This window comes from Chlorocebus sabaeus, chromosome 16 (genome assembly GCF_047675955.1).
Source record: "Chlorocebus sabaeus isolate Y175 chromosome 16, mChlSab1.0.hap1, whole genome shotgun sequence".
Classification (NCBI taxonomy): Eukaryota; Metazoa; Chordata; class Mammalia; order Primates; family Cercopithecidae; genus Chlorocebus; species Chlorocebus sabaeus.
Genome location: NC_132919.1, coordinates 70,866,175 through 70,891,374, shown reverse-complemented (window position 1 = coordinate 70,891,374; position 25,200 = coordinate 70,866,175). Strand labels below are relative to the sequence as shown.

Below are 25,200 nucleotides of genomic sequence, written 5' to 3'. Positions count from 1 at the left end.
TCATTTCCTACACTCTTAGTTCCAGTGATGAATTAAATTGTGCTTCAGTTTCTTCATCTGTAAAATTTACATAATAGTAGTATATATGTCATAGAGTTCATTCCTTCAAAAACTCTATTTTTGGTACCTAGCCTGTGTTAGTCACTGTTCTAGTGCCTCAGGATACATGAATGGACAAAGTAGACGAAGATCAATCGTTGTCTTTCTGGAGTGTACTGTCTAGCAGGGGAAAAGGATGACTAATAATAAATACATTGTATAGTAAGTTGGAAACAGTGCTGTGAAAAAAAGAAAAAGTAGAAAACCTAGGCAATACCATTCAGGACACAGGCATGGGCAAAGACTTCATGACTAAAACATCAAAAGCAATGGCAACAAAAGCCAAAATAGACAAATGGGATCCAATTAAACTAAAGAGCTTCTGCACAGCAAAAGAAACTTTCTTCAGTGTGAACAGGCAACCTACAGAATGGGAGAAAATTTTTGCAATCCACCCATCTGACAAAGGGCTAATATCCAGAATCTACAAAGAACTTAAACAAATTTACAAGAAAAAAACAAACAACCCCATCAAAAAGTGGGTAAAGGATATGAACAGACACTTCTCAAAAGAAGATGTTTATGCAACCAACAGACACATGAAAAAATGCTCATCATCACGTCATCAGAGAAATGCAAATTGAAACCACAATGAGACACCATCTTACACCAGTTAGAATGGCGATCATTAAAAAGTCAGGAAACAACAAATGCTGGAGAGGACGTGGAGAAATAGGAACAGTTTTACATTGTTGGTGGGAGTGTAAATTAGTTAAACCATTGTGGAAGACAGGGTGGCAATTCTTCAAGGATCTAGAACTAGAAATACCATTTGACCCAGCGATCCCATTACTGGGTGTATACGCAAAGGATTATAAATTGTGCTACTACAAAGACACATGCACATGTATGTTTATTGTGGCACTATTCACAATAGCAAGTCTTGGAACCAACCCAAATGTCCATCAATGATAGACTGGATTAAGAAACTGTGGCACATGTACACCATGCAATACTATGCAGCCATAAAAATGGATGAGTTCATTCCTTTTCAGGGACATGATGAAGCTGGAAAGCATCATTCTCAGCAAACTATCACAAGGACAGAAAACCACAGACCACATATTCTCACTCATAGGCGGGAGTTGAACACTGAGAACACATGGACACAGGGCGGGGAACATCACACACTGGGGCCTGTCATGGGGTGGGAGGCTGGGAGAGGGATAGAATTAGGGGAAATACCTAATGTAAATGATGAGTTGATGGGTGCAGCAAACCAACATGGCACATGTATAACTATGTAACAAACCTGCACGTTCTGCACATATACCCTAGAACTTAAAGTATAATAATAATAAAAAAAAGTGGAGCAGATAGGGGAGTTGGGAGATAAAATTTTAAGCAGAAAATCCAGGTAGGTCTCAAAGAGAAGGTGACAACTGTGCAAAGGCTTGAAGGAGGTAAGGAAGACCATCTTGTTAAAGAATATTAACCAAGGTAACATCAAGAGAGAAATGGAGAGACATCAAAGAACTTTGATCAAATATAATTAGACTTACAATTTGATTGAATATAATTAGACTTACATTTTAAAAGGATAACTATGGTTCTGTGTTGAAAATAAACCGTAGGGTAGTAGCTAAGCTTAAATGAGCTCATATAAATATTACATGTACTGCGTCTACCTACCTATCTCTATCTATCTATCTATCTATCTATCTATCTATCTATCTATCTATCTATCTATCTATCCATCCACCCACCCACCCACCCACTTAACCCACCTACCTACTTATCTATCCATCCATCATTAAATTACTCAGAACAATGCCTGGTGTGATCTAAAGGCTATTATTATCATTATTTTCATTGTCAAGTTTAGTGTAACCACAACTACCTCATATAAGGTAGCTATCTTTATTGTATAGATAAGTAAACAGACTCAGAAGGGTTGAAGTAATCTGTCCAAAAGTTACATAATTTGTAAATGTCAGTGCCAGGATAGGAAGTCCAGGGATCACTGTGTTTCAGATGCATGCTCATAACCATGAATAAGCTCTTTCCCTAATTCCCATTCTCAAGATGCAATATAGATGAGAAATATTAGATGCACTCTATTTCATTAACCTTAATCGAGCTACTTCCCTGATAAAGATGACCCTAACAAAGCTATTTCTTCACTCCCAAGCAAAATATCAAGCCATCATGGGCATCAAGGTTAGGGTACAAAGCTTTTAGGCCTTTAGCATCATGAGAGAACATCTTTGGAGAAACAAGCTTTTATTGTGTAGTATTTTTCCACATAGGTGCCAAATTGGCTCTGCCAATCTAATTGGGCACTACTCTGCTTAAATAGCAGGATTCTGTAATGACTTTAGGATCTGTAAGAATGCATACAGAATTTTTTGATTAATGGGTACATGCAAATTTATTTGGTAAAAATAGTGCCCTGTGCTATTTAATAATTTAAAAAAATAATTCTGTAATTTTTTTACTATAAATACCAATGTGCTTATTGTCAAGTTGCTTGTTTAGACAGATTATCTTTATTAAACCATAGTGTTGGGCACTGTAGCATGTGCCTATAATCCCAGCTACTCAGAGACTGAGGTGGTAGGATTGCTTGAGCCCAGTTCAAGACCAGCATGGGCAACACAGTGAGACTTTGTCTCATTAAAAAAAAAAAAAAAAGCAAACAAACAAACAAAAAACAAACCATAGTTATCCAAGTCCTGTCAAGAAAGCAGCTGTTTATCAGAGATAAAATACTTACTTTATCAGAGAGAATATAAATAATTGTTTAAGGAGGTATTGCAAGATTGAAATGGTAAGAAGACAGGATCACGATGTATGCAGACTTTTCAGGAATGAAAGTTTGGGTCACCATCCAACCACATAGAAGACTTTGACTGCTAAGATTGTGGCTTGGGGGAGGAGGGCAGAATGGGTAGAAGAGACAAACTTAATAGCAAGCACAGCTATCTCATAGTACCATATGTGTACTTGCCTCGTATCAGTGGTATTGAATATAAAAAATCTATTTCTTCAAAATAAGGAGAATGGTAATCTCAGATTATAAATAAAATAGGTCCCAGGGATTTGGTTAACCTTGTAATACATATTTTAAAAGATGGTGTTTTCTGAACAGCAGGCAGTATAGCACTATTTACACAGTAAGAGTTCAGAGTCCTTACACAGCAACGTAAGGACTTCAGTGTTTCAGGGCTTTACGCAACGTGGCTTGTTGGGACTTCAATAGTGGACCTGAGAAGACAGGCCCCCAAGAAGGTTGGCTGGTACAAATATCCAGAGGCATGTGAGCATTTAGACATTTAGGCATTTAGAGGCACGGGAACTAAAATGGAGAGCCTCTGGGCTGTGCTAATATTTGGTGCTAAGTAGGTTATGAAGCCTTGACTATAGGGAAATCCATCCCAGTGAAACAAGGCTCCTGCCATCAATTTGGGTTACAGATGGTAGTGTCTATACAGTGGAGTGCCAACAAATGGCAAGCGGATCAGGGCTCAGATCTGGAGCTCAAATCAAGGATACTGAGGAAAGCTGCTACTTGGTGGACATGAGTAATCCCAGAACTCACCAGAGGACACGAGGTAGTCTAAGGGACATGACAGCTCATTCACTTCATAGGATCCTCAGTAGAGTACTAAGTAATGTTGGTTGGGTTCTTGTTGGCTGAGGAATGTGATTGGACTGACTATGAAAGTACGAGGTCTTTAGTCCTGATCACTGGACACAGTTGGGGAAGACAAAGACTTAGTGGTATACTTTTGGTTACACTGGCATCACTACTTCCTGATAGTGTTTCTCACGTTCATCTGATAGACATCAAATAATTCTGCTGAGGGTGATGTGATTTTACTTGGCTGGTATCAGAAGGTATGTCAAGCTATATAACAATTGGGAATAAGTAATTATAGTAACTGGAAGAAAGAACAGGCAAATGTGAGAAGTCAGGTAGTTAGAAAATATAAAATTTCCAATTACTGTTATTTTGGGGGTTTTATTTGAGATATTCCAGAATTTCCAGGATTGAAATAATTTAAAGCCAGAGAGCTAGCAGTCTTCCACATATTGTGTATCTTAAATATTGGGATTTACAGACCTTTTTACTCAGTGAATTTACTGATGGTGGTCTGAACACACATGATTAAAAAACTTACTCAGAAAAGGCATGGCAATATTTCTGTCTTCCGCATTTCTGGATACATCAACCTTCAACTGCTATGGTTTACTAATCTTTAATTTTAAAGAATATTATGTACTTAAGTAAAGATAAATTCTGACAAATTGGGATAGTTTGCATCAGTAAGAAAGTTTATTGAAACTCGTCAGTAAATGAGAACAGAAAGTTGTTTTTCTTTCCATTAACACTTTCTGGTAAAGTGAAAAGAAGAAAATACAGAAACCACAAAACACCTTGTAGACACCTTATTTTCAGGGAGTGAACCTGTTTCCATAGACCATTAAGACAGAAGTGTCTTCTTGGAGACTTTGTTTCCCATGCATCTGTATATAATGGTCTGTGTGAAGGGAGACTTTCCTCTTGATGCAGCTCAATAGTAGTGTTTCTTGGTTTCTGATTCAACCATAGATGAAAGGACTCTACCGTCGGGTGCCACCTCTTCAATAATTGTCTTGATTACCCTGGTTTTATTAGTATCTGTGTGAATGATGAAAAAAAAAATTACACAGTCTGTAGGCATCCTTGGCAATTAACAAGCAAATACTGTAAAAAGAAGGAAATTTCAACTTTACATTGCTAAGTCCAAAAAAAATGCTTAAGGTATGACATTTTGATCATGCCATTTTTCACAGTTGGTGTTAAGAGTAGTTTGTGAACAAATGCAAAGGGAACCGTCTCTAAGATTTTTAATTTTTTAAAACAACTCGCAAAAAAACCATCACAGGAAGTTAAAACTAATTCTGATTACCCCAGCTAGTTTCTGCTGACCTTGGTCCCTTAGATGAAGACTCGCCCACGGACCCAGAAGAGGAGGACTTGTGGCCTCCGCCAGAGCTGCCGCCGCCGCCGGAACTGCCTCCGTGGCCGCCGCCGGAACTTCCTCCGTGACCGCCGCTGGAGCTTCCTCCTCCGTAACCGCCGCCAGAGCTTCCACCCCCGTAGCCGCCGCCGGAGCTTCCGCCGCCGGAGCTTCCGCCTCCGTAGCCGCCGCCAGAACTACCACCGTGGCCGCCGCCGTAACCGCCGCCGGAGCTTCCTCCTCCGTAACCGCCGCCGGAGCTTCCTCCTCCGTAGCCGCCGCCGTAACTTCCGCCGCCGCGTCCACCGCCTCCGGAACTAAACGGGGTGAGGTCACATTCGGTTATCTCTAACGTTGGAAAACGGTGGGTAGCTTTCCAGTTGCCGTTAATTTAGAAAATAAGCAAAACATGCCTTGAGAAAATAAAACCCTGCCAGGTATATATTTTAAAACCCTGCCAGGTGTGTATTTTAAAACCCATACTTTGAAAACACTTTTGTGTACACAGAACTCTTAAAAATCATTTTGGGCCATGTTCATGAGAAAGTGAGATTGCGGTTGCGTACTCCTTTTTCTGTACCCTACCCCCTCTCTTCCCTTCCTCTCATTCTCTGGCGTCTTCTTGGGGTTTAGATAAGCCTTGCTATCTGGAATATTGAATAAAAGAAACTCCCATAACTTTTCATTTTAAAATTTACCTTCCCTCTCCTTCTAGCAGGCTGCGGTAGGTTTGAATTTCGTTCTCCAGTCGGATCTTAATATCCAGGAGTTGCTGGTATTCAGTATTCTGGCACTCGGTTTCAGCTCGAATCTGTTGCAGCTGTTCTTCCAGAGCGGAGATCTGGGCCTGAATCTGTGAGAGCTGCACACAGTAGCGACCTTCTGTTTCTGCCAAGGAGGCTTCCAGGGATTGTTTCTGAAACGAATTTTTTTTGTGGCTTAGCGACTTACTTGTTCAATTGAGTACAGTGAAACTTACTTGTTTAGTAAGGCCTTGTATAGAAGAATAAGAAAATGAACAGAATTTGTTTTATGTTTAATGGCACCATTTCAGTTTCAGCACTTTTAGACCAATGCTAGTAGTACTTTTCCTCCTTTAACGTAGAGCTTTACTTTTTCTTACCTCCAACTCTGCATTTTTCTGTTGCATTGCATATTCTTAGGTGAGCATGAAACTTTGTATGATAAAATTGAAGTCATTTCATGAGAGTTAACATACCAGGGCTAGTTGGGACTGTAGTTCTATCTCCAGAGCTTGTACAGTACGTCTCAATTCAGTAATCTCGGATTTATGGCTGGACATCTGTTCAATGTTACTATCAATTTCTGTAGTCAGTTCCTTGCTCTAGAGTATTAAAAACAGGGAAAAAGATAAGGAAATTCTGAAATGATAAAACCACCATGAGTTTCACTATAAAGGAAGATTAATTTACCTTTTCGTTGAACCAGGCTTCAGCATCTTTGCGGTTTTGTTCAGCAAGTTGTTCATATTGGCTTCTCATGTTATTCAGAAGTTGAGTCAGATCAACACCGGGGGCAGCATTCATTTCCACATTCACATCACCAGTGGACACATTTCGAAGGTCTTTCATTTCCTGTTTGAGGAACAGAAAGATTTAATGGCTACACGAGGACCATAATGAACTCTCTTTGGCTGGGAAAAGTGTAACTTTTGTGTCACCTCCTCGTGGTTCTTCTTCAAATAGGCCAGCTCTTCAGTCAGGCTCTCAATCTGCATCTCCAGGTCAGCCTTGGTCAGGGTCAGCTCATCCAGCACCCTACGCAGTCCGTTGATGTCAGCCTCCACGCTCTGGCGCAGAGCTACCTCATTCTCGTACCTGAAACAAGCATGATATCAATACTGGATATAACTTATATAGGGGAGATGTATCTGGGCAGAGACTGTTAAAAAGCAAATACATAGTTGATTTCATGTCATGGCAGTATTTGTCATGTACAGTTCACTTGGGAGTAATAGTGGTTTAATGGAAAAAAGCTTAACAGTTACTTTAAAATGCATTTTCTTCCTTTAATATTGCCAAAAATGTAATACCGACATGGAAAATTTCTCAGATAACTCCAATACTATTTTTTTTGGGTGAATTCAGGAAAATGTAAATGCTGTTGTGGGCATCCCAAGTGAGGTTAAAAACGACTGATGTATTCGTTGTGATAGTATTATACAACGATCGCTTAACTTACTTCAGCCTGAAGTCGTCAGCTGCCAGCCTGGCATTGTCTATCTGAAGCAGGATATTGGCGTTATCAGTTGTTAGGTTGAGGATCTGGAGGGAGAGGCACGGTTACTTAAGAAAAGCTCAGATGCAGATACGGCTTTTGTAGTGGCATAGATGAGCTCTGCACATTTATGTTGTTCTCTTACAAAATCTTTTATTTTAAATATGAGATATTGCAGGCTTACCCATATACTTAGCTTTGAATTATTTGTTCTCTTGGAATTTGTCCAGTCTTGTATTTCTGTACACAAATTATTCCTTTCTGAAAACTAACTGGAATTATATAGATGTATTCCTGCAAGTGTGCCCTCCTCTTTTAGACTATGTGATTTCCATGTATTTCAGCCATGCTTTGGCTGACTCACACCTGCATTTGTTTAACTCATGATAAATACTAATAAATAAGTATGCTCTGAACTGGTACACAATGGGTACAATTCAGAAATTCCTTAGAGGCAAGCAGCATCCCACTTTCATACTAGAAAATTCATTTTTCTCACCATGTTGGTACTGAATATGGCTTGTTATCAGTCTGAATAACATTTTGTTCTGATTCATTTCATGATTTCTTTTTCAGTTTCTACATTTGTAAATGACTTAGCATATTTTAACTGTGGACTCATTGTATGCTCATTAAAACCTCAAAAGTTCTTAGTAATCTCCCATCCTCTTAAGACAAGCAGCACACATGCTGGATGAAGATTGCCATGACCATACTTTCACAGATGTTTATCTTTGATGAGACTGGGTTATTTTTGAAGCAAGAAAGTAACATAGGTAAACATAGTGAACAGCCACATTGTGCTTAATTTCAGATTCATCTGTCTGGATTTCATGGACAAGATACTTAAAGCTGGATTTAAAAATACCTCTTACCTGATTTTTAAGGTCATCGATGGTTTTGTAGTATTTGCTGTAGTCACGAGGCTGCCCCTGGTGTGAATTGCCATGCTTTTCATACCACTCCTTGATTTTGCCTTCCAGCTCATAGTTTGATTCTTCCAGAGCCCGAACTTTGTCCAAGTAGGAAGCCAGGCGGTCATTCAGATTCTGCATGGTTACTTTCTCATTTCCAGAGAGAAGGCCACCGTCTCCTCCAAATCCACCACCAAAGCCTCCTCCAAAGCCACCTCCACCAAAGCCACCTCCACCGAAGCTGCCACCTCCAAAGCTACCCCCTCCAAAGCTGCCTCCATAACCCCCACCAAAGCTGCTACTTCCATAGCTTCCACCAAAGCTACCTCCACCAAAACCTCCTAATCCTCCATAGCCACCTGATGAGCCCCCAAAGCAGCCCCCACCAGAGCTCCCACGGCTAAAAGAGCCACCACTAAACCCCCCTGAGCTAAATCCTCCACCAAGGGAGCCTTTGCTGCTTGAAATTCTTAGGGATGATCCTCCTCCTCCTCCACCTCCTCCACTGCGGGAGGAAGAGTAGTGCTTGCTTGAGCTGTATCGAACAGACATGGTGATGCTGTTTAGCCAGGGAGCGCCTGCTACCAAGGACAGTGACAAGCCTTTATGTATATGCTGATAGGGTGTGTCCACGTGTGTTAGAGTTTGCTTACTTGCATGGTTTTCTTTTTGCCTACTTAGCATCTTTGGCTTATGATTGCATAAATTATCTTCAGTAATAACCAATCCCAATATGTACAATTTTGAATTTGCCCTAAGAATAAACAGGAGGTTTGCTATGTTGAAATTGAAAATGGGTGGAGTTCAGATGAGCATGTTTTATTATGCTTTTCACCTGTTGAAGAACATTGAGCAACTGTTAAGATCCATTTTTTCTCAGCACTAATTCAGGTTGCATAGAATGTTTGCAAAGTTTGGAAAAAAAAAGAGTTTCAGCTACAAAATTATAGTTAAAATAAGATTTTTCAAATTCATGCTTTAAACAGTTTTAATTGGAACAACAAATAGCATAAAGTCTGGCAGAATCATGCTCTAATAAGGTTCTTGTAGACAACTGTAGGGAATCAAAAAGAAAAAATTCTAAAAATTTAACTAGCATCAATAGTTGCCATATATAAAACATTAAAACCATAAAACTGCAATTTAGGAGATTATGTTTGTAGGGGATCTTTTAATTTATTTGGCAAATGAGAGTATATTGATATTTTGCCTAGGAAAGTGGAAGTAATGATTTTAGAATTTTCTAATTAATGATGACATTATTTTTAACATTAAAAAATCTGAAATCATGAAGTTATGCTGGATTATTTTGCCTTTTAAATTCATCATAGTTAAGGTTTCTATGAAGACCATAATCAGAAAATCTGCATTATTTTCTTAACATGAAATATGAAGAACTAACTTGTAGTACTTTACACTAAGTTCTGATTGAATAAAAAGGGAAAATTTGGATATGTTATGATTGCAAGTAAAAATTTGCTTGCAAAAATGTAAATCTGTATTAGAGAATGGTACTTGCACCAAATATTATGAACTAGATTGTGCACATGTGTTCCCAAGCTAGGTTCAGTTTCTCAACAAAAACAACACATTTTCTTGGATATACTGTGTACAGAATTTGGTATAACAGTCTGGTGAAGTAAATTGGGATTCTGGTGCATTGTATAAGATTATATCTCCTCATAGGCTATGACATTGCTGTTGTTTGGATGTATATATTCATACATATTTTACAATTACGTAGTGCTGTTTGTGATACTATGATTTAAAAATTTCTAGAACAAGCTGTTGAGATAGGAATGGTGGTTATTATTTCCTTTCTTCCTTTCTTTCTTTCTTTCTTTCTTTCTTTCTTTCTTTCTTTCTTTCTTTTCTTTCTTTTCTTTCTTTTCTTTCTTTCTTTTCTTTCTTTTCTTTCTTTTCTTTCTTTCTTTCTTCCTTTCTTCCTTTCTTCCTTTCTTTCCCTCCCTCCCTTCCTTCCTTCCTTCCTTCCTTCCTTCCTTCCTTCCTTCCTTCCTTCCTTCCTTCCTTCCTTCCTTCCTTTCCTTCCTTCCTTCCTTCCTTTCTCTCTCTCTCTCTCTCTCTCTCTCTCTCTCTTCTTTCTTTCTTTCTTTCTTTCTTTCTTTCTTTCTCTCTCTCTCTCTCTTTCTTTCTTTCTTTCTTTCTCTCCTTTTCTTTTCTTTTCTTTTCTTTTCTTTTCTTTTCTTTCTTTCTGTCTGTCTGTCTTGCTCTCTCGCCCAGGCTGGAGTGCAGTGGCGCAATCACAGCTCACTGCAAGCTCTGCCTCCCAGGTTCGTGCCATTCTCCTGCCTCAGCCCTCTCGAGTAGCTGGGGCTATAGGTGCCCTCCACCACACCTGACTAATATTTTGTATTTTTAGTAGAGACAGGGTTTCACCGTGTTAGCCAGGATGGTCTCGATCTCCTGACCTTGTGATCCGCCTGCCTTCGCCTCCCAAAGTGCTGGAATTGTAGGCGTAGTTATTATTATTTCTAATTTATAGAAGAGGAAGTTGAAGTTGAGAGGTTGTGATTTTTCCACAAGACATGGAACATGTGGTTAAACTGAAGTTAGAAGCTTGGTCTTTTAACTCCTTGGTTCTTTCCTACTTTACCAATGTGTATGTATATTATCTGCTCCGGTGGATTTGGTCTAATGGAACTGAATGACTCTAATTCTCACCATAAACTTCTCCAAATGGGGAAAAAGAGCAAAACAAAAAGAACTTAGAATCATGAAAATATTGAAAGGGTAGTGAGTTGGCACACACTCTGCCTTTAGTAATTGTTTTTTCAAATTAAGTTTATAGCTGCACATTTTGGTTTATGAAAGCTACAGAAATAGTTTCTGCAGGGAAGGGGAACGTGGTTGGGAGCATTAATCAAATGTTATTGTTAAAGTGGAGGTTACTACCCAGCAAATCGCAACTCTTCCAACTTGTTAGCACATGCAAGTGGGGCAGTAGTTAAAAGAAAAACTGAAACCCAACCATGGGAATTGATTCTTGATGAAGATAACCTATAGTTAAAGACGGCTATGATAAATCAGGATAGAAAAAAAAAAAGATTCCAATAACTTCAGAGAGGATGTTGAAACCTCGATATTAATGAAACCTTTTTGGAAAGAAGCATTTTAATTAAAGAGATTTTGATTGATTTTACCTATAATTAGCACAAGTTTTAGATCTTAGAATTACCAATTTTGTTTTAGTATTAGCCTATAATGTCTCCCTCCAGTGGAAAATATAAAAATTCCATCTCCTTTCAGTTAATTAACAAGTGGTATGAAGAGATCTCTGTTACAATCATATTAAACCAGAGAATATGTGAAAGGGAGTCTTTGCATAAAAGTACATGAGAACAAATACAGGTATGGAGGGCCTTCTAATACTATAACATTTAATTTAAGCTACCTTTACTGTTATTACCAAAGATTACTTATTAACTTGTATACTGTAGAAATTGATTTGTCTTTATTCATGCTGTCATTTGTTGAAATCAGCCGTTGGCATGAGTAAAATTAAGAGGTGCCACATAATAATTTTACAGCTAAATTGGATGAACATTTATGATTCTAGCCTTGGCACCATTTACACTTGATTGCTATAATCCACTGTAACTGTATTTTCATTGTGCTCAATTTTTATTGTGTCTCTATGTAAAGCACATTGGTAGGTATTTAAAAGAAAAGTGAATGAGATACAGCTCCCATCCTTAAGGATCTCGCCATAGTTATAGTCTAATTGAGAAGACATGACATATACCATCAGCTTAAGCACTGTATGCTATGTAAATGGAAAATGATGGTGGGGCTTGGATGTGTAGGGGGAAGGAGTTAACGTTTCCTGAACATCTGCTATGATCTAGATGGTTTACTTTTCTTTAATCCTCCCCTAGATCCTCTAAGATAGGTATTATTACCTCATCTAATAAGCTAAAAATCTAAACCTTAAAACATTTTAGAAATTTGCCAGATTATGTATTTGTTTATTTATATATCAGCAGTGTCTGTGTGATGACACACAGCCTGGTTTTGAATCAAGAGATACAGTTACAAAAGTGCTAGTTTTCATGACACCAGACTGGCACTCTTTTTTTTTTTTTTTTTTTTTTTTTTTTAGACGGAGTCTCGCTGTGTCGCCCAGGCTGGAGTGCAGTGGAGCGATCTCGGCTCACTGCAAGCTCCGCCTCCCGGGTTCACGCCATTCTCCCGCCTCAGCCTCCGAGTAGCTGGGACTACAGGCGCCCGCCACCACGCCCGGCTAGTTTTTTTTGTATTTTTAGTAGAGACGGGGTTTCACCATGTTAGCCAGGATGGTCTCGATCTCCTGACCTCGTGATCCACCCGCCTCGGCCTCCCAAAGTGCTGGGATTACAGGCTTGAGCCACCGCGCCCGGCCCAGACTGGCACTCTTTAAGACCAATGAGCAAGGGGTCATGTTGGAATGGGGCCACCTGACAGAGTTTCATGGTGCAGTTGAAATTTAAGCTGAATCTTGTAAGGATGAGTAGGACTTTTCATGTGTGCAACAGCAGAGAGAAGACTGTTCTGGGAAGTCGGGACTGTGAAAATGCCAAGCAGGTGAAGACACTGAGTGACCAGTTTGGCTGGAGTAGATCATCCATATATGTTAATTTATTCATTCCTTCAGCAGGTTTTATTGAGCACCTGCAATATGGCTTGGGGAATGCATACGTGACCAAGATACAGTTCCTGCCCTTCAAGGAGTTTACAGTCTACTTGGAGAGGCAAACGAACATACCCATGAATCAGAGATTATAATATAGGGCAATCTGGGCTACATTTGAACAATGTTCAGGGTTCGGAGGAATTGCAGAGAGAGGTTCTAACAGTCTGGTGAATGTGGTTTTTTTTGTTGTGTGTGTGTGTATGTGTGGTGTGAGTGCACGATGAAAGAATAGTGAAGTAAAGTTTGGGATTGAAGATGAGTTTTGGTTTAAGACGTGAATTTGAGGTAATACCAGGGTATTCATGTAAACATGTCTTTAAGCAGTTATGGGACTGCAGTTAGGGAGAGTGTCCAGAATAGCAGACTTAGGGGTTGGTTAGGATCCCTAAGGGAAGGAATTTAGAAATGTGCAGAAGGTCTAATTCTGAACTTTTGGAGTCACTTTAGGGGCTGGGAAGAAGAAGTAGAGCTAGAGAATAATCCTGAAAAGAAGGACATCTAGGACCAGGCAAAGGGGGAAAGAGGATCATTGAAGCCAAGGGAGAAGAGAACGTGGGTGAGGTGGTCACCCGAGAGGTCAGTGAAAAGGTGGATTGAGGAAAGCAGTTTGGAATCATTGGCATCCTTCCAGAGGACAGTTTTAATTGAGTAGTGGTGGGGCAATTCATGGTGCATACCCAATATTGGAATTGATGACTTTGCTTATGGTATTTTGTTTTCATGTTGTCCAGTTTACCAATTTCTTTAATTGCTTCTGAACTTATTGAGTCGTGGTTATGACGGGTATAGGTGCTATTCACATGGGGTTAATTTGGCTGGAGCTCTGGAAGCATGTTTTGGATTCAAATTTGTTATCAGTTTGACTTTTCTCACTGTTAGATTTGGATCCTTTTTATTTCTTCTTTATTTTGCTTCAAGTAAAATCCTGTTTTGAAGTTTCTAGCTGAAAATTCTATTTGCAAGTTTCCTTTTCTGATTGAGATATAATACATATAATTGAGATATAATACATAGTTTAGGTAGTTGCAGAAGGACAAATCTGGTAATGCAGGCTATATCTCAAGATGGTAAGGTTGATCTAAATATTTAGAGTTTTCTGTTGTTTATCACAAAGTTTAAGAGTCAGGCATTTTCTTTTTGACTGTTCTGTGACTGTGCAAATTGTTTAATATGCTTTTGTGATTACTACCCACAGAGTCGAAACAGTGGAAAATTGTATCATTATTTGATAGATTTGGTACCCTCTTCTCAGATAGCTAATTGTCGGACAACTAAGATATCAATTGATAAAGTTCATGTCTTCTCATTAGTAAACTTCTAAAATTCAGAGATCCTAAATCTACAGACATTCCTATATCAATGTTTCTGAAACTTCTGGGACTCTACTGTGATGGAAGCCACAAAAATACGGAAACTGCTTAAAGGCTGTTGAGGGTAGTGTAGCAGACTGAGTGGATGGGCTCTGGCGTCATACTGCTGGGGTTACAATCCAGGCTTCACCATTTATTGTGAGGTTTCATCTCAATGTCCTCTCTAAAGTAGAGATTATAATTTTTCTTACTTTATGGAGTTGTAGCAGGGGTCAAATGAGTTATTAAATATAAAGCATTTAGAACAATGATTTGCATGCATAGAATAAGCACTTAATGAATATATTTTTGTTGCTATTACTGTTTTGTGATCTCTGTTTCCCATAGGTTAACCCACTGTCCAACGCACAGGATGCCTTCAAAATAGGAATGAATGAAAGGATAGGGTGAGAGGATGGAAAATGGCTTGTGAGGGAGGAGAAAATGGCTGGAGAGGAAAGTAGGGTGGGGAAAAGGTATTCAGTTTGATAACTTTTGCGACAAACTGTGCCATCTGTTTTTCTTTGAGTGACACTTCCTTTCACTTTAAACTTCATTTCTTTATCTCCTACATCCACCAAGCACTAATTTTGTCACCTTATCTTTGTCATGGCTGATGTATTCGTTTCTTTCTGTGTAGCCCCACTGTAACTGCCCTAATCTGGGCTTTCACCACTTCTCTCGAAGATTACTTCACCAGCTTCTGAAGTGGTTTTCTTGACTCAGCACTGTCAATTAAGATCTGTTCACTGCGGCAAGATTGATGTTCTCGAAACAGTATTGTCATCACTTCATCAACATACTCAGATCTCTTGTGGACGGATTAAGTCTTCTCCATAACCTTGCCCTACTCTGTCTGTCCAACCTCATGTTCCCTGCGGTGAGTCAGGGTGGGGAGTGGAAGGAGTGCTGCATTTTCTTCATAAAGTAATTATGTGGCCCTGGGCAAGACACTCAGCTTTCTGTGTCTCAGTTTACTACCCTATAAAATATGGATAGTAATATTAAATATTAAAATATGGATTATAGTCCATGATTCAGTGAAAAAATGTGTGTTAGCATCTCCTTTAAAAATCCTTTAATTACTTAATCCTTTAAGCAGGCCTTTCTTACTCTTGGCTAATATACTATGCTTTGTTTCATTTTAAGGCCTGTGTTTGTTGCTCTTGGCGTAGAATGCCCATCTTCTACTTTGCTGTTTATTCAAGTTATTCTACCTCAACTCCAAACTCTGACTTAAATGCCATCTCCTTCACGAGACTTCTCACCATTAGTCTCTGGTTCATAACTGTCTCTTTCTTCTCATTTTCTATGTTGAACAACTTGGTGCTTTATAATTTGTTATACTATTCTGGCCTCTTTCTTAGTGTTCCCAATGCAATACAACGTTTAAGTTCCTTTAGAGAAGGGAGGGTGCCTCTGCTCTTGCTGCACCCAGTACTCATTGTTCTCTGAATGTTTTCGTATTGCTTCAGTGCCTTTCCCCACTTTCTTTGCCTTTATTTTTTTTCCTAAACTCTTGGCCTGTATGTTTTGGCAATAGTGCAAGTTAAAAATTTAAATAAAGGCTGGTTGAAGACAACTAATTTAATTTTGCTTTAAAGGAAATTATGATACTTTTTGATGTAAGAATGTGTAAGAATGATAAGAAAACCAAGATTCTGCATAGGAATTTTAAAATACCTTAAAGTATATAAAGATGTATTCCTTAGAATGGAAATACACTGAATATATTAAGAAAACATTTTAGCCCTCACTCTTTCCTCTTCATTAAAGGTCACTATTTTTTTGTCTTGGATCTGTTGAGATTATCTTGATACTAGTAACCTGCTAAAATATATCTGTAGTTTTATTCTAAAATTTGAATTTTTTTCATACATCACATCAAATAAAAAGCTTCTGCACAGCAAAGGAAACAGTCAACAAAGTAAAGAGACAACCCACAGAATGAGAGAAAATATTTGCAAACTATCCATCTGACAGAGGATTAATAACCAGAATACATAAGGAGCTCAAATAACTCAATAGGAAAAAAAAAATCTAATAATCTGATTAAAAAATGGGCAAAAGAACTAAATAGACATTCAACTCTCAAAAGAAGACATACAGGCTAGGCATGGTGGCTCACACCTCTAATCCCAGCACTTAGGGAGACTGGGGCGGGAGGACTGCTTGAGCCTAGGAATTCAAGACAAGCCTTGGTAACATAGGGAGACCCCATCTCTACAAAAAATAAAAATAAATTAGCTGGGTATGGTGGCATGTGTCTGTAGTCCCAGCTACTTGGGAGATGGAGGTGAGCCATGTTCATGCCACTGCACTCTGGCCTGGGCAACAGAGTGACCTCAAAAGAAAAAAAAAAATACAATGGCAAACAGGTATATAGAAAGGGGCTCAACATCATTGATCATCAGAGAAATGACTCAAAACTGTGCAATAAGAATGTAATTCTCATTGCAGTTGAATGTAATAATGTAAATTATTACAGTCACACTAATTTGTTGTATATCTCATCCCACTTAAAATGGCTTTTATCCAAAAGAAAGGCAATAATGAATGCTAGTGAGGATATGGAGAAAAGGGAACCCCCTCGTACACTTTTCTTGAGACTGTAAATTAGTACAACCACTATGGAGAACAGTATGGAGGTTCCTCAAAAAGCTAAAAATAGAACTGTATGATCTAGCAGTCCCACTGCTAGATATATACCCAAAATCATGGAAATCAGTATATCAATGAGACATCTGTACTCATTTTTTTTTTGCAATACTACTCACAATAGCCAAGATTTGGAAACAACCAAAGTGTCCATCAACAGACGGATTGATAAAGAAAATGTGGTACATATACTTAATGGAGTACTATTCAGCCATAAAAAAGAATGAGATCCTGTTATTGCAACAACTTGACTGGACCTGGAGGACAGTATGTTAAGTGAGATAAACCAGGCATAGAAAGATAAACTTCTCATTTGTGGGAGCTAAAAATGAGAACAATTGAACTCATAGAGGTAGAGAGTAGAATAATGGTTACTGGAGGCTGGGAAGAGTAGTATAGGGTGAGGGGGCTAGGAAGTGGGGATGGTTAATGGGTACAAAAATATAATTAGATAGAACAAATATAATCTAGTATTTGATAGCACGATGGGGTGATTATAGTCACAATAATTTATTGTACATTTTAAATTAAAAGAATATTATTGGAATGTTTGTAACACAAATAAATGATAAATGCTTGAGGTGATAGGTACCCCTTTTATCTGGGTGTGATTATGCATTGTTGCCTGTATTGAAATTGCTCTCGTTACCCCTGAATAATACAGTTACCATGGATCTATACAAAGCTAAAAATTTTGAATTTTTTTATATTAGGAGAATTGACAATTCTAGTTGGGTTTCTGGCTAGCTAGCCTAAGAGTATGTTGTAATTTAAGGATTAACTATAACACAGCTTAGCTTTTAAATTTCATTAGTATGTCATAAATTTTTCTTCAGGTAAATTAATTTCATTTTGTAAAAGACAATTGCTCACTATGAGTTAGCTGCATTAGGAGGAGAATTAATTAACATAGAACATAAAATAGAAACATAATATCTCTTTTAGTTTTCATAAAAAATAGTGAAGCCAAAAGTACCAAACAAACAATTCTCTACAGACTCCAATTTTAAAATATTGAAACAACATTGTCCAAAATTCAGTGGCTGTTTTCTCCCCCTCATAAATCTAAGAAAATTCCTTTAGGTCCAGTTGTGGTTGCTTATCCAATTGGTTATTTCAAGGATGGCTGGATATGAGAGAAAATAACATTATAATTGGGTATAACTTCATAATTTTTACTTAGAGAGTCTGGACAGATCATAATTTTTACTTAGAGAGTCTGAACAGAGAAAGTTTTGGATTAGAAATGGTACATACAGAGGTTAACATTTACAGTGAAAGCAGTAATCCCCCATTCTAGTGGTTTTAAGTGAGTATATGTAATGTGCTTAAATTTGAAGGAAAAAGTCTTAGGGAGTCAAATTAATTTCCTAATTTTAAAGGTTTTTAAAAAGTACTTGACCTTATGGACTCAGACAACTAGTCAATTTCATAATAAATGGACCTTTGTCTTTGAATCACTTTTTTTTTTTTTTTTTAGGTAAGGGAGTTGTAAGAATGGTAGAGGAATAGATTTAAATAATTATTTAAATGTAACACACAATAGTAACAGAGAAAATGTACCGTAACCATTCTGTGGCTTCTTTCACAAGGCTGACAATTGATAATGCCCAAAGAACTTTTGATGTCTTGTGTTAAACTTATTAAACAAATATGCAAATAGCATTTGCAAAGTCAGTCCTAAGATAGAGTTGATAGAGCTTGCTGAGACTTTTTTATGTTCCAAGGCCTGTCCTAAACTTTACTTGCATTTTTGTCTCATCAAATCCTGTTGGCAACTTTATGAGGGAAATTTTATTTTATTTTATTTATTTTTTTTGAGACGGCGTTTCGTTCTTGTTGCCCAGGCTGGAGTGCAGTGATGCAATCTCAGCTCACCACAACCTCAGCCACCCAGGTTCAAGGGATTCTCCTGCCTCAGCCTCCTGAGTAGCTAAGATTACAGGCATGCGCCACCATGCCCTGCTAATTTTGTATTTTTAGTAGAGACAAAGTTTCTTCATGTTGGTCAGGCTGGTCTCAAACTCCTGACCTGAGGTGATCCACCCGCCTCAGCCTCCCAAAGTGCTGGGATTATAGACGTGAGCCCCCATGCCTGGCCAGAAATTTTATTTTAACTAAAATTAGTTGGCCAGGCGCAGTGGCTCACTCCTGTAGTTCCGTCACTTTGGGAAGCCAAGGCAGGAGGATTCGCATGAGTCCAGGAGTTTGAGACCAGCCTGGGCAACATGGCGAAACCCCGTCTCTACAAAACGCACATATACACACACAAAGCCTGGTGTGATGGCACGTGCCTGTGGGTCCAGCTACTCAAGAGGGTGAGGTGGAAGGATTGCCTGAGCCCGAAAGGTCAAAGTTGTAGTGAGCTGTGATCGTACCACTGCACTCCAGCCTGGGTGACACAGCGAGACCCTTTTCCCCACAAACCCCCTCAAAAAAGAAAAGAAATTAGTTAAAATTTAGCATGCCCAAAACTATTCAATAAAGGGACTTTGGTGGGATTTGAACACAGACCTATCTTCAGAGCTTTTTAAAAACACAATGATTAACTGTTTTTTCTTTTTTTAAACACACTGTTGCTGGCTTAAACAATGAGTAACTTCTAAAACTCTTTTGAAATGAGCTAAAATTATATTTTTCGGTCATGTGACTTGGAAAATTAACAAGAACATAAGGGATTTTAGTTTCTTTTTCAGACTAGACAAGCCTTCCTTATCATTCCTTTTGTGATGAAAAAATAGACTAATTTGAAAAGAAAAAGAACTAATGAGGCAAGATGTCCTGCCCTGGAAGAGATCAGACTTGTAGGCCTTGTCTGTTCCCAGGTGAGACTCTGCCCTAACTTCTTGAGGGTCCGTCTGGCATGGGTTTATGGAGATTCCTAACTCTTTGGCAGACCAGTCATTAAAAATAACAAATCACAGCAGTTAGCCACCATGCATAATTGAAACATTAATGCTTTTATAATGCTGGCTTTTTCAGATGGCGCTAACACCCATTATGGAGATTAACCACTTTTCATTGGGTTTTTAACTCTAAGTCTTGAGGAATACAATGGTGAACGCAAGGTGTGTATCAGAATTAATTTAGTAGTAAACTGTGACATGGAGGGGTTCTGTGCTTTGAAAGTTTCCAACTTATATACATTCAAAAACTGTTAAACTTTTTGCTGTCTCTCCAAATATTTTCCATATTGATAATTTTGATTGAAATGTGGAGCTAGTTAGAATTTTCTAGTCTAAAGCTTAGATATAAATGAGTGCATATTTGCAGAGCTATAAGATGTTGCATTTTTTTTTTTTCTTGGCATCTGGAATATAAATGCTAAATTTGGTCTAGTTAGAATTTCCTACTTCCCTCCCTCCCCTGCTTACTTCCTTCCGTCTCAAAACTCTCCAGGGATGAAGACTCCACAAGCTATATTGGGGTAACATATTGTAACAGTGGTTACTTTCAGTTTCTGTCAAACTAGATTAAAAAGAAGTATCACATGTTCTCACTCATATGTGGGAGCTAAAAAAGTTGATCTCATCGAGATAAAGAGTAGTATAATGGTTACCAGAGAGGCTAGGAGGACAGTAGGGAGGTGAGTGAGAGAGAGCAGGGGATAAAAAGGGGTTGGTTGATGGGGTACAAAATTACAATTAGAAGGAATAAGATCTAGTGTTCAGTAGCACAATAGAGTGACTATAGTTAACAGAAATTCACTGTATATTCTGAATAACTAGCGTGAAATTAGAATGTTCCTAACACAAAGAAATAAGTGTTTGAGGTAATGAATATCCCCATTATCCTGATTTGATCATTACACATTGTATGCTTATATCAAAATATCACATGTACCCCATATATATTTATCCATAAAATTTTAAAAAAGTAAAAGAGGAAAGGAATGGAAAATAAAAGTAAAGACGACTCATCAAAGATTGCAGTGTAGAAGAATAGTGCAGAATGCTGTAAACTAGTACCACATAGAACTTAATCTGTAATTTTAAAGAAACTACGTAAGTATATTTACTCTTGGTATTGTGTCTTTCTCTCTTATCCTAATTTACTGTTCTTCTATAGTTTAAAATTAAAGAATTGCTTTTAAATTTTACAGGGCAAACATTGTACCGTGGAGATAGAAAATGTTTTGAGACATCTGTGACCAGACATGTCACGTGTGAATATACTGTTGAATTTCAAAGCAACACGTTGTAACTTTTTTTTGTTTTTTCCTTTTACAACAGATTCATTTTATTTTCATCACCATGGGGCGTACCCTGTCGTTGAGTTCTCTGGGTCAGACCTCTACAGACTTCTCAGATGGATCCTAGGTCTCTGGGCTTGCCCTGAAATTACTCGCTGCTCAGGGAGAGAGTTGAAATGGTGGCATACTCCCCCTCTGTTGTTCCGGCTGTGTCCCCTAACTCTGTTGCTCCGGCTGTGTCCCCTAACTCTGTTGCTCCAGCTGTGTCCCTCACTCTGTTGCTCCGGCTGCAGCTCATTATGTTGGAGCTCCTCATTCAGCTGATCACTGTGGTCAGAGGGTGTTGGCCTGCTCCCTTCCTCAAGTCTTCTTAAAGCCACGTATTTTTGTGGAGCATTTTTCTTCCTGGCTCTCCTCAAGTTGTTTTCCTTTCTTCGCCGTCTTGGGAGTCTTCTTCGTGCTTCTGGACGTCAGTTGAGAGAAGGACTTCTTCTTCCTTGTCTTGTTGGTGTTGGCTGGTGGTTGCTCTTCAACAACTGTACTGGAGGCTCTCAGTTTTCTCTTCATCTTCAACAAGTCAATCTATCTCAAGGGTCTCACATTGCAGCATTCTTACCAGAGGCCACTGGGCCTGGAGTTCCAGTTCCAGCGTCTGGAGAGTCCACCTCAGCTCAGCAATCTCATGTCGGTTGGCAGTTGTCAGCAGAAGCCGAGGCCTGCCCGTCAGTTCTTTACTCTGAGGTGTTAGAGTGGAATAAAAATATAAATACTTATACTAGTTTTCATGGCTTCTGCTTAATATTGGGTATTGTTTTGTTTTGTTTTGGTGGTGATAGGCTTACCTTACATTAAACCAGGCCTTAGCCTTTCTGTGGCTTTGTTGTGGCAAAGCCTCATATTACTCTCTTGTCTGGTTCAGCAGGACAGTCAGGTCCACACCTGGGGCCATTTGTTTTCTATGTTTACCTCAACATAAGGTACCTTATCATTGTCACCCTTCATCTCCTGATCCAAAATAAAATAAAATGCCACAGGTTACTTGATCTTGCATCTGGAATATGATTATTTAAAGAAATTAAAAATTTAAAACTGAAAATGTAGAGTTTAGAAATCTTTTTTAAGGTTTCAAAGAAATTTCTAGGAGACAACAAAATAGTGTTACTAGATTTAGCAAATAAAATACAGAATGCCAATTAAATTTGAATTTCAAATAAACATTGAATACTTTTTTTAGTATAACTATATTCCATGCAATATTTGGGACGTATCTGTTATATTATTCATTGTTTACCTGAAATTATAATTTAAACTGAGAGTTCTGTGTTTTTATCTGGCAACCCTATTATAAACATATTTGGGATCAATATAAAGGAATAATTTTTTAATTTTTACAAAATATTTTAATACAAGTAATTTATTTGATTTTCACTGTCATCGTGAGAGGTAAGTTTTGCCTTACAGTCTATGTTACTTTACCTGTGTTTTATGAAAAGAATGTCTCTTACAGTGATAGCCGCCACCACCATATCTTGGCAGGTATTGACATACTGAAACTTTAAATTCATTTTGTGTCGTTCCCTCCTCTTCATGATTGTTTCTGAGGTAATTCAGCTCCTCCATCTGGCTTTCCATTTGCAACTCTAGGTTAGTCTTGTTCAAAGTCAACTCATCCAAGACACTTTGCAGGCCGTTGCTATCAGCCTCAACACACTGATAAAGGACAACTTTACTCTGGTATCTGAACAGAGCCCAATTAGAAGAATCAATACAGCTTAGATGGAGGTCTCCTCATCCAGTGGTAATAAGATGTCCCACATAGTGGAGCTTAAAGAGCACAGCACTGGGGTGTGAAGACATGGGTTCAAATTGCACCTCTGCCATGTTCAGCTATCACCTTGGGCAAATTAATTCTCTGAACCTGTGTCTTCTCATCATTAAAATGGGAATTTATTTTTATTTTTATTTATTTATTTTTTTGAGACCGAGTCTCGCTGTGTTACTCAGGCTGGAGTACAGTGGCGTGATCTTGGCTCACCGTAATCTCCGCCTCCCAGGTTCAAGCGATCCTCCCGCCTCAGCCTCCCAAGTAGCTGGGATTACAAGTGTGCATCACCATGCCTGGCTAATTTTTGTATTTTTAGTAGAGACGGTGTTTTACCATGTTGGCCAGGCTGGTCTCGAACTCCTGACCTCAAGTGACCCACCTGCCTCAGCCTCCCAAAAAGTGCTGGGATTACAGGCATGAGCCACTGCGCCCGGCTAAAATGGGAATATTATGAGAATTGAGTTAATGTACAAAAGTGCTTAGCACAGCATCAGTGTTCAGTATATGGTAGGAAAAACATTATTAAAGCTATGAAAGAGTGAAAATCTCCCCTCTGCTCTTTGACTAGGAAAGGAAGCAAGCTCCTTTTCATGTACAGGGGAATGCACCTTTGTTTTACAAGGACTGTGTCTCCCCAGTTAAAAAAAAAATTCAAGTACAGTAGGGGGGACCTCCTGCAGTTCTATAAAAACCAGTCTCTGACCTATGGATTGGAGAGTCATACACCATATGTGAGATTTCAAATCGCTAGCCTGGGAGTTTTCGCATTGCTAGCCTATGACCACTATTGTAATTTAAACATAAAAGAGATTGTTTTATGTTGAGATGTTTAATAATATGAAATAATGATATTGTAAGTTTTGTAGTAACTGTTTAAAGTGGTGAATCGGGGAGTTTTTTTTTTTTTTTTTTTTTTTTTTTTTTTTAAATCAGTTCTTTACATGGTTTCTGAACTTACTTGAGCTTGAAGTCATCCACAGTGAGCCTAGCATTGTGGATCTAATGCGGAATGTTGGCATTTTCCAAAGTAACATTTGTTACCTTCAAGGGAGGAAAAGGAAACATATAATTCAACAAAATATGTTGGGTGCCTTTAGGTCCAGATTATATGCTTCACGGATTTCAGCAATTATAAGTTTGTCAATCATAATTATATTTGTACTAGTCATGGCGACTCATGCCTGTAGTCCCAGCACTTTGAGAAGCTGAGGCTGGAGGATCACTTGAGTCCAGGAGTTTGAGATCAGCTTAAACAATATAGTGAGACCCCATCTCTACAGAAAAGAAATTTAGCTGGGAATGGTGGCACATGTCTGTAGTCCCTCCTTGGAAGGCTGACATGGGAGGATTGTTCAAGCCTGGGAGGGTGAGGCTGCTATGATCGTGCCACTATGCTCCAGCCAGGGCAACAGAGCAAGACCCTGTCTCAAAAAATTATATTTGTATAAATATAAATTAGATAAACAGTAAATTTAAATTTTTCTGGGACTATTATAGAACTTTTCAGCTAAATATATTGTTTTAGAGCTTCTGAAATACAGAAGAATGTTTTTCAAATGAATGTTGAGCCATTTCATATTAATTTTTATGCACATTAGACATTTTTCTCGACATTAGATGCATCAAATGCAATATATGTTGGCCAGGAGAAAGGGTTGTATTTTCTACATTTAAGACAACTGAGTTTTAAGGTACTTGATAGTGTTGTAATATTTGCTGTAGTCTAGAGGTTGACCATCAATTTTTTCCCCCAAATTCCCATGCCTTCTTTTTATTTTGAGTGCAAGGTCAGCACTGGCATTTTCCAGGCAATGTAACTTGTCAAGGTAGTAGGCCTGGCATTTGATTAAATTCTGTGTTGTTTTCCTCTCATTACTTGAAAGAAGGCCACCACCATCAGAGTCACCAGAATTTCACAGGCCCCTATTTGGTCCAGCGCTCAGGCTACTCCACCCTGTGCCAGGACCCAGCCTACCCTCAACAACATAAAAGCCACCAGAAGGCCCACTACCGTAGCCCTCTGTGCTCTCTTGAGCCCTCTACAATAACACAGGTTCCCCCTGAGACTTAACAGACTCACAGCCACTTTCAGTGCTGCCGTGCTGCCACAACCCAGAGGAACAAGCCACTGTGTGGAGGTGTAGCAGAGATCTAAGGTTAAAGTGTAGCCCCGAAGTTGGTGAATTATGGGGACCATTATGGAGCCTATATCTATCTATCTATCTATCTATCTATCTATCTATCTATCTGTCTATCAATCATCTGTCTATCATCTATCATTATCTGTGT

At 38.6% G+C, this 25,200-nt stretch overlaps 2 protein-coding genes and 1 long non-coding RNA gene across 4 annotated transcripts in view; 2 read left to right on the top strand and 1 right to left on the bottom strand.

Annotated features, from left to right (window-relative positions):
• Positions 1 to 4,356: 4,356 nt before the first annotated feature.
• KRT10 (keratin 10) lies at positions 4,357 to 8,997 on the bottom strand. Its single transcript, XM_008012756.3, has 8 exons — positions 8,159 to 8,997; positions 7,248 to 7,330; positions 6,727 to 6,883; positions 6,479 to 6,640; positions 6,265 to 6,390; positions 5,744 to 5,961; positions 4,995 to 5,362; positions 4,357 to 4,723 (listed from the first exon to the last, which is right to left on the bottom strand). The coding sequence occupies exons 1-8, from the start codon at positions 8,879 to 8,881 to the stop codon at positions 4,617 to 4,619; spliced, it is 1,944 nt and encodes a 647-aa protein (XP_008010947.3). The 5' UTR covers positions 8,882 to 8,997; the 3' UTR covers positions 4,357 to 4,616.
• Positions 5,268 to 25,200, top strand: part of LOC103243476 (uncharacterized) — a 338,326-nt gene continuing 318,393 nt past the window's right edge. For both annotated transcript variants that reach the window (XR_012088911.1, XR_012088910.1), the window contains exon 1: positions 5,268 to 5,371. This is a non-coding gene — a long non-coding RNA (uncharacterized lncRNA). The remainder of the gene's footprint in view (positions 5,372 to 25,200) is intronic.
• Positions 21,274 to 22,134, top strand: LOC103243487 (transmembrane protein 99 (putative); the record flags this gene model as incomplete). Its single annotated transcript, XM_008012758.3, is given in 2 exon segments — positions 21,274 to 21,496; positions 21,499 to 22,134. Coding segments are annotated over 2 exon segments (663 nt in total), but the record flags the coding sequence as incomplete, so codon positions are not given.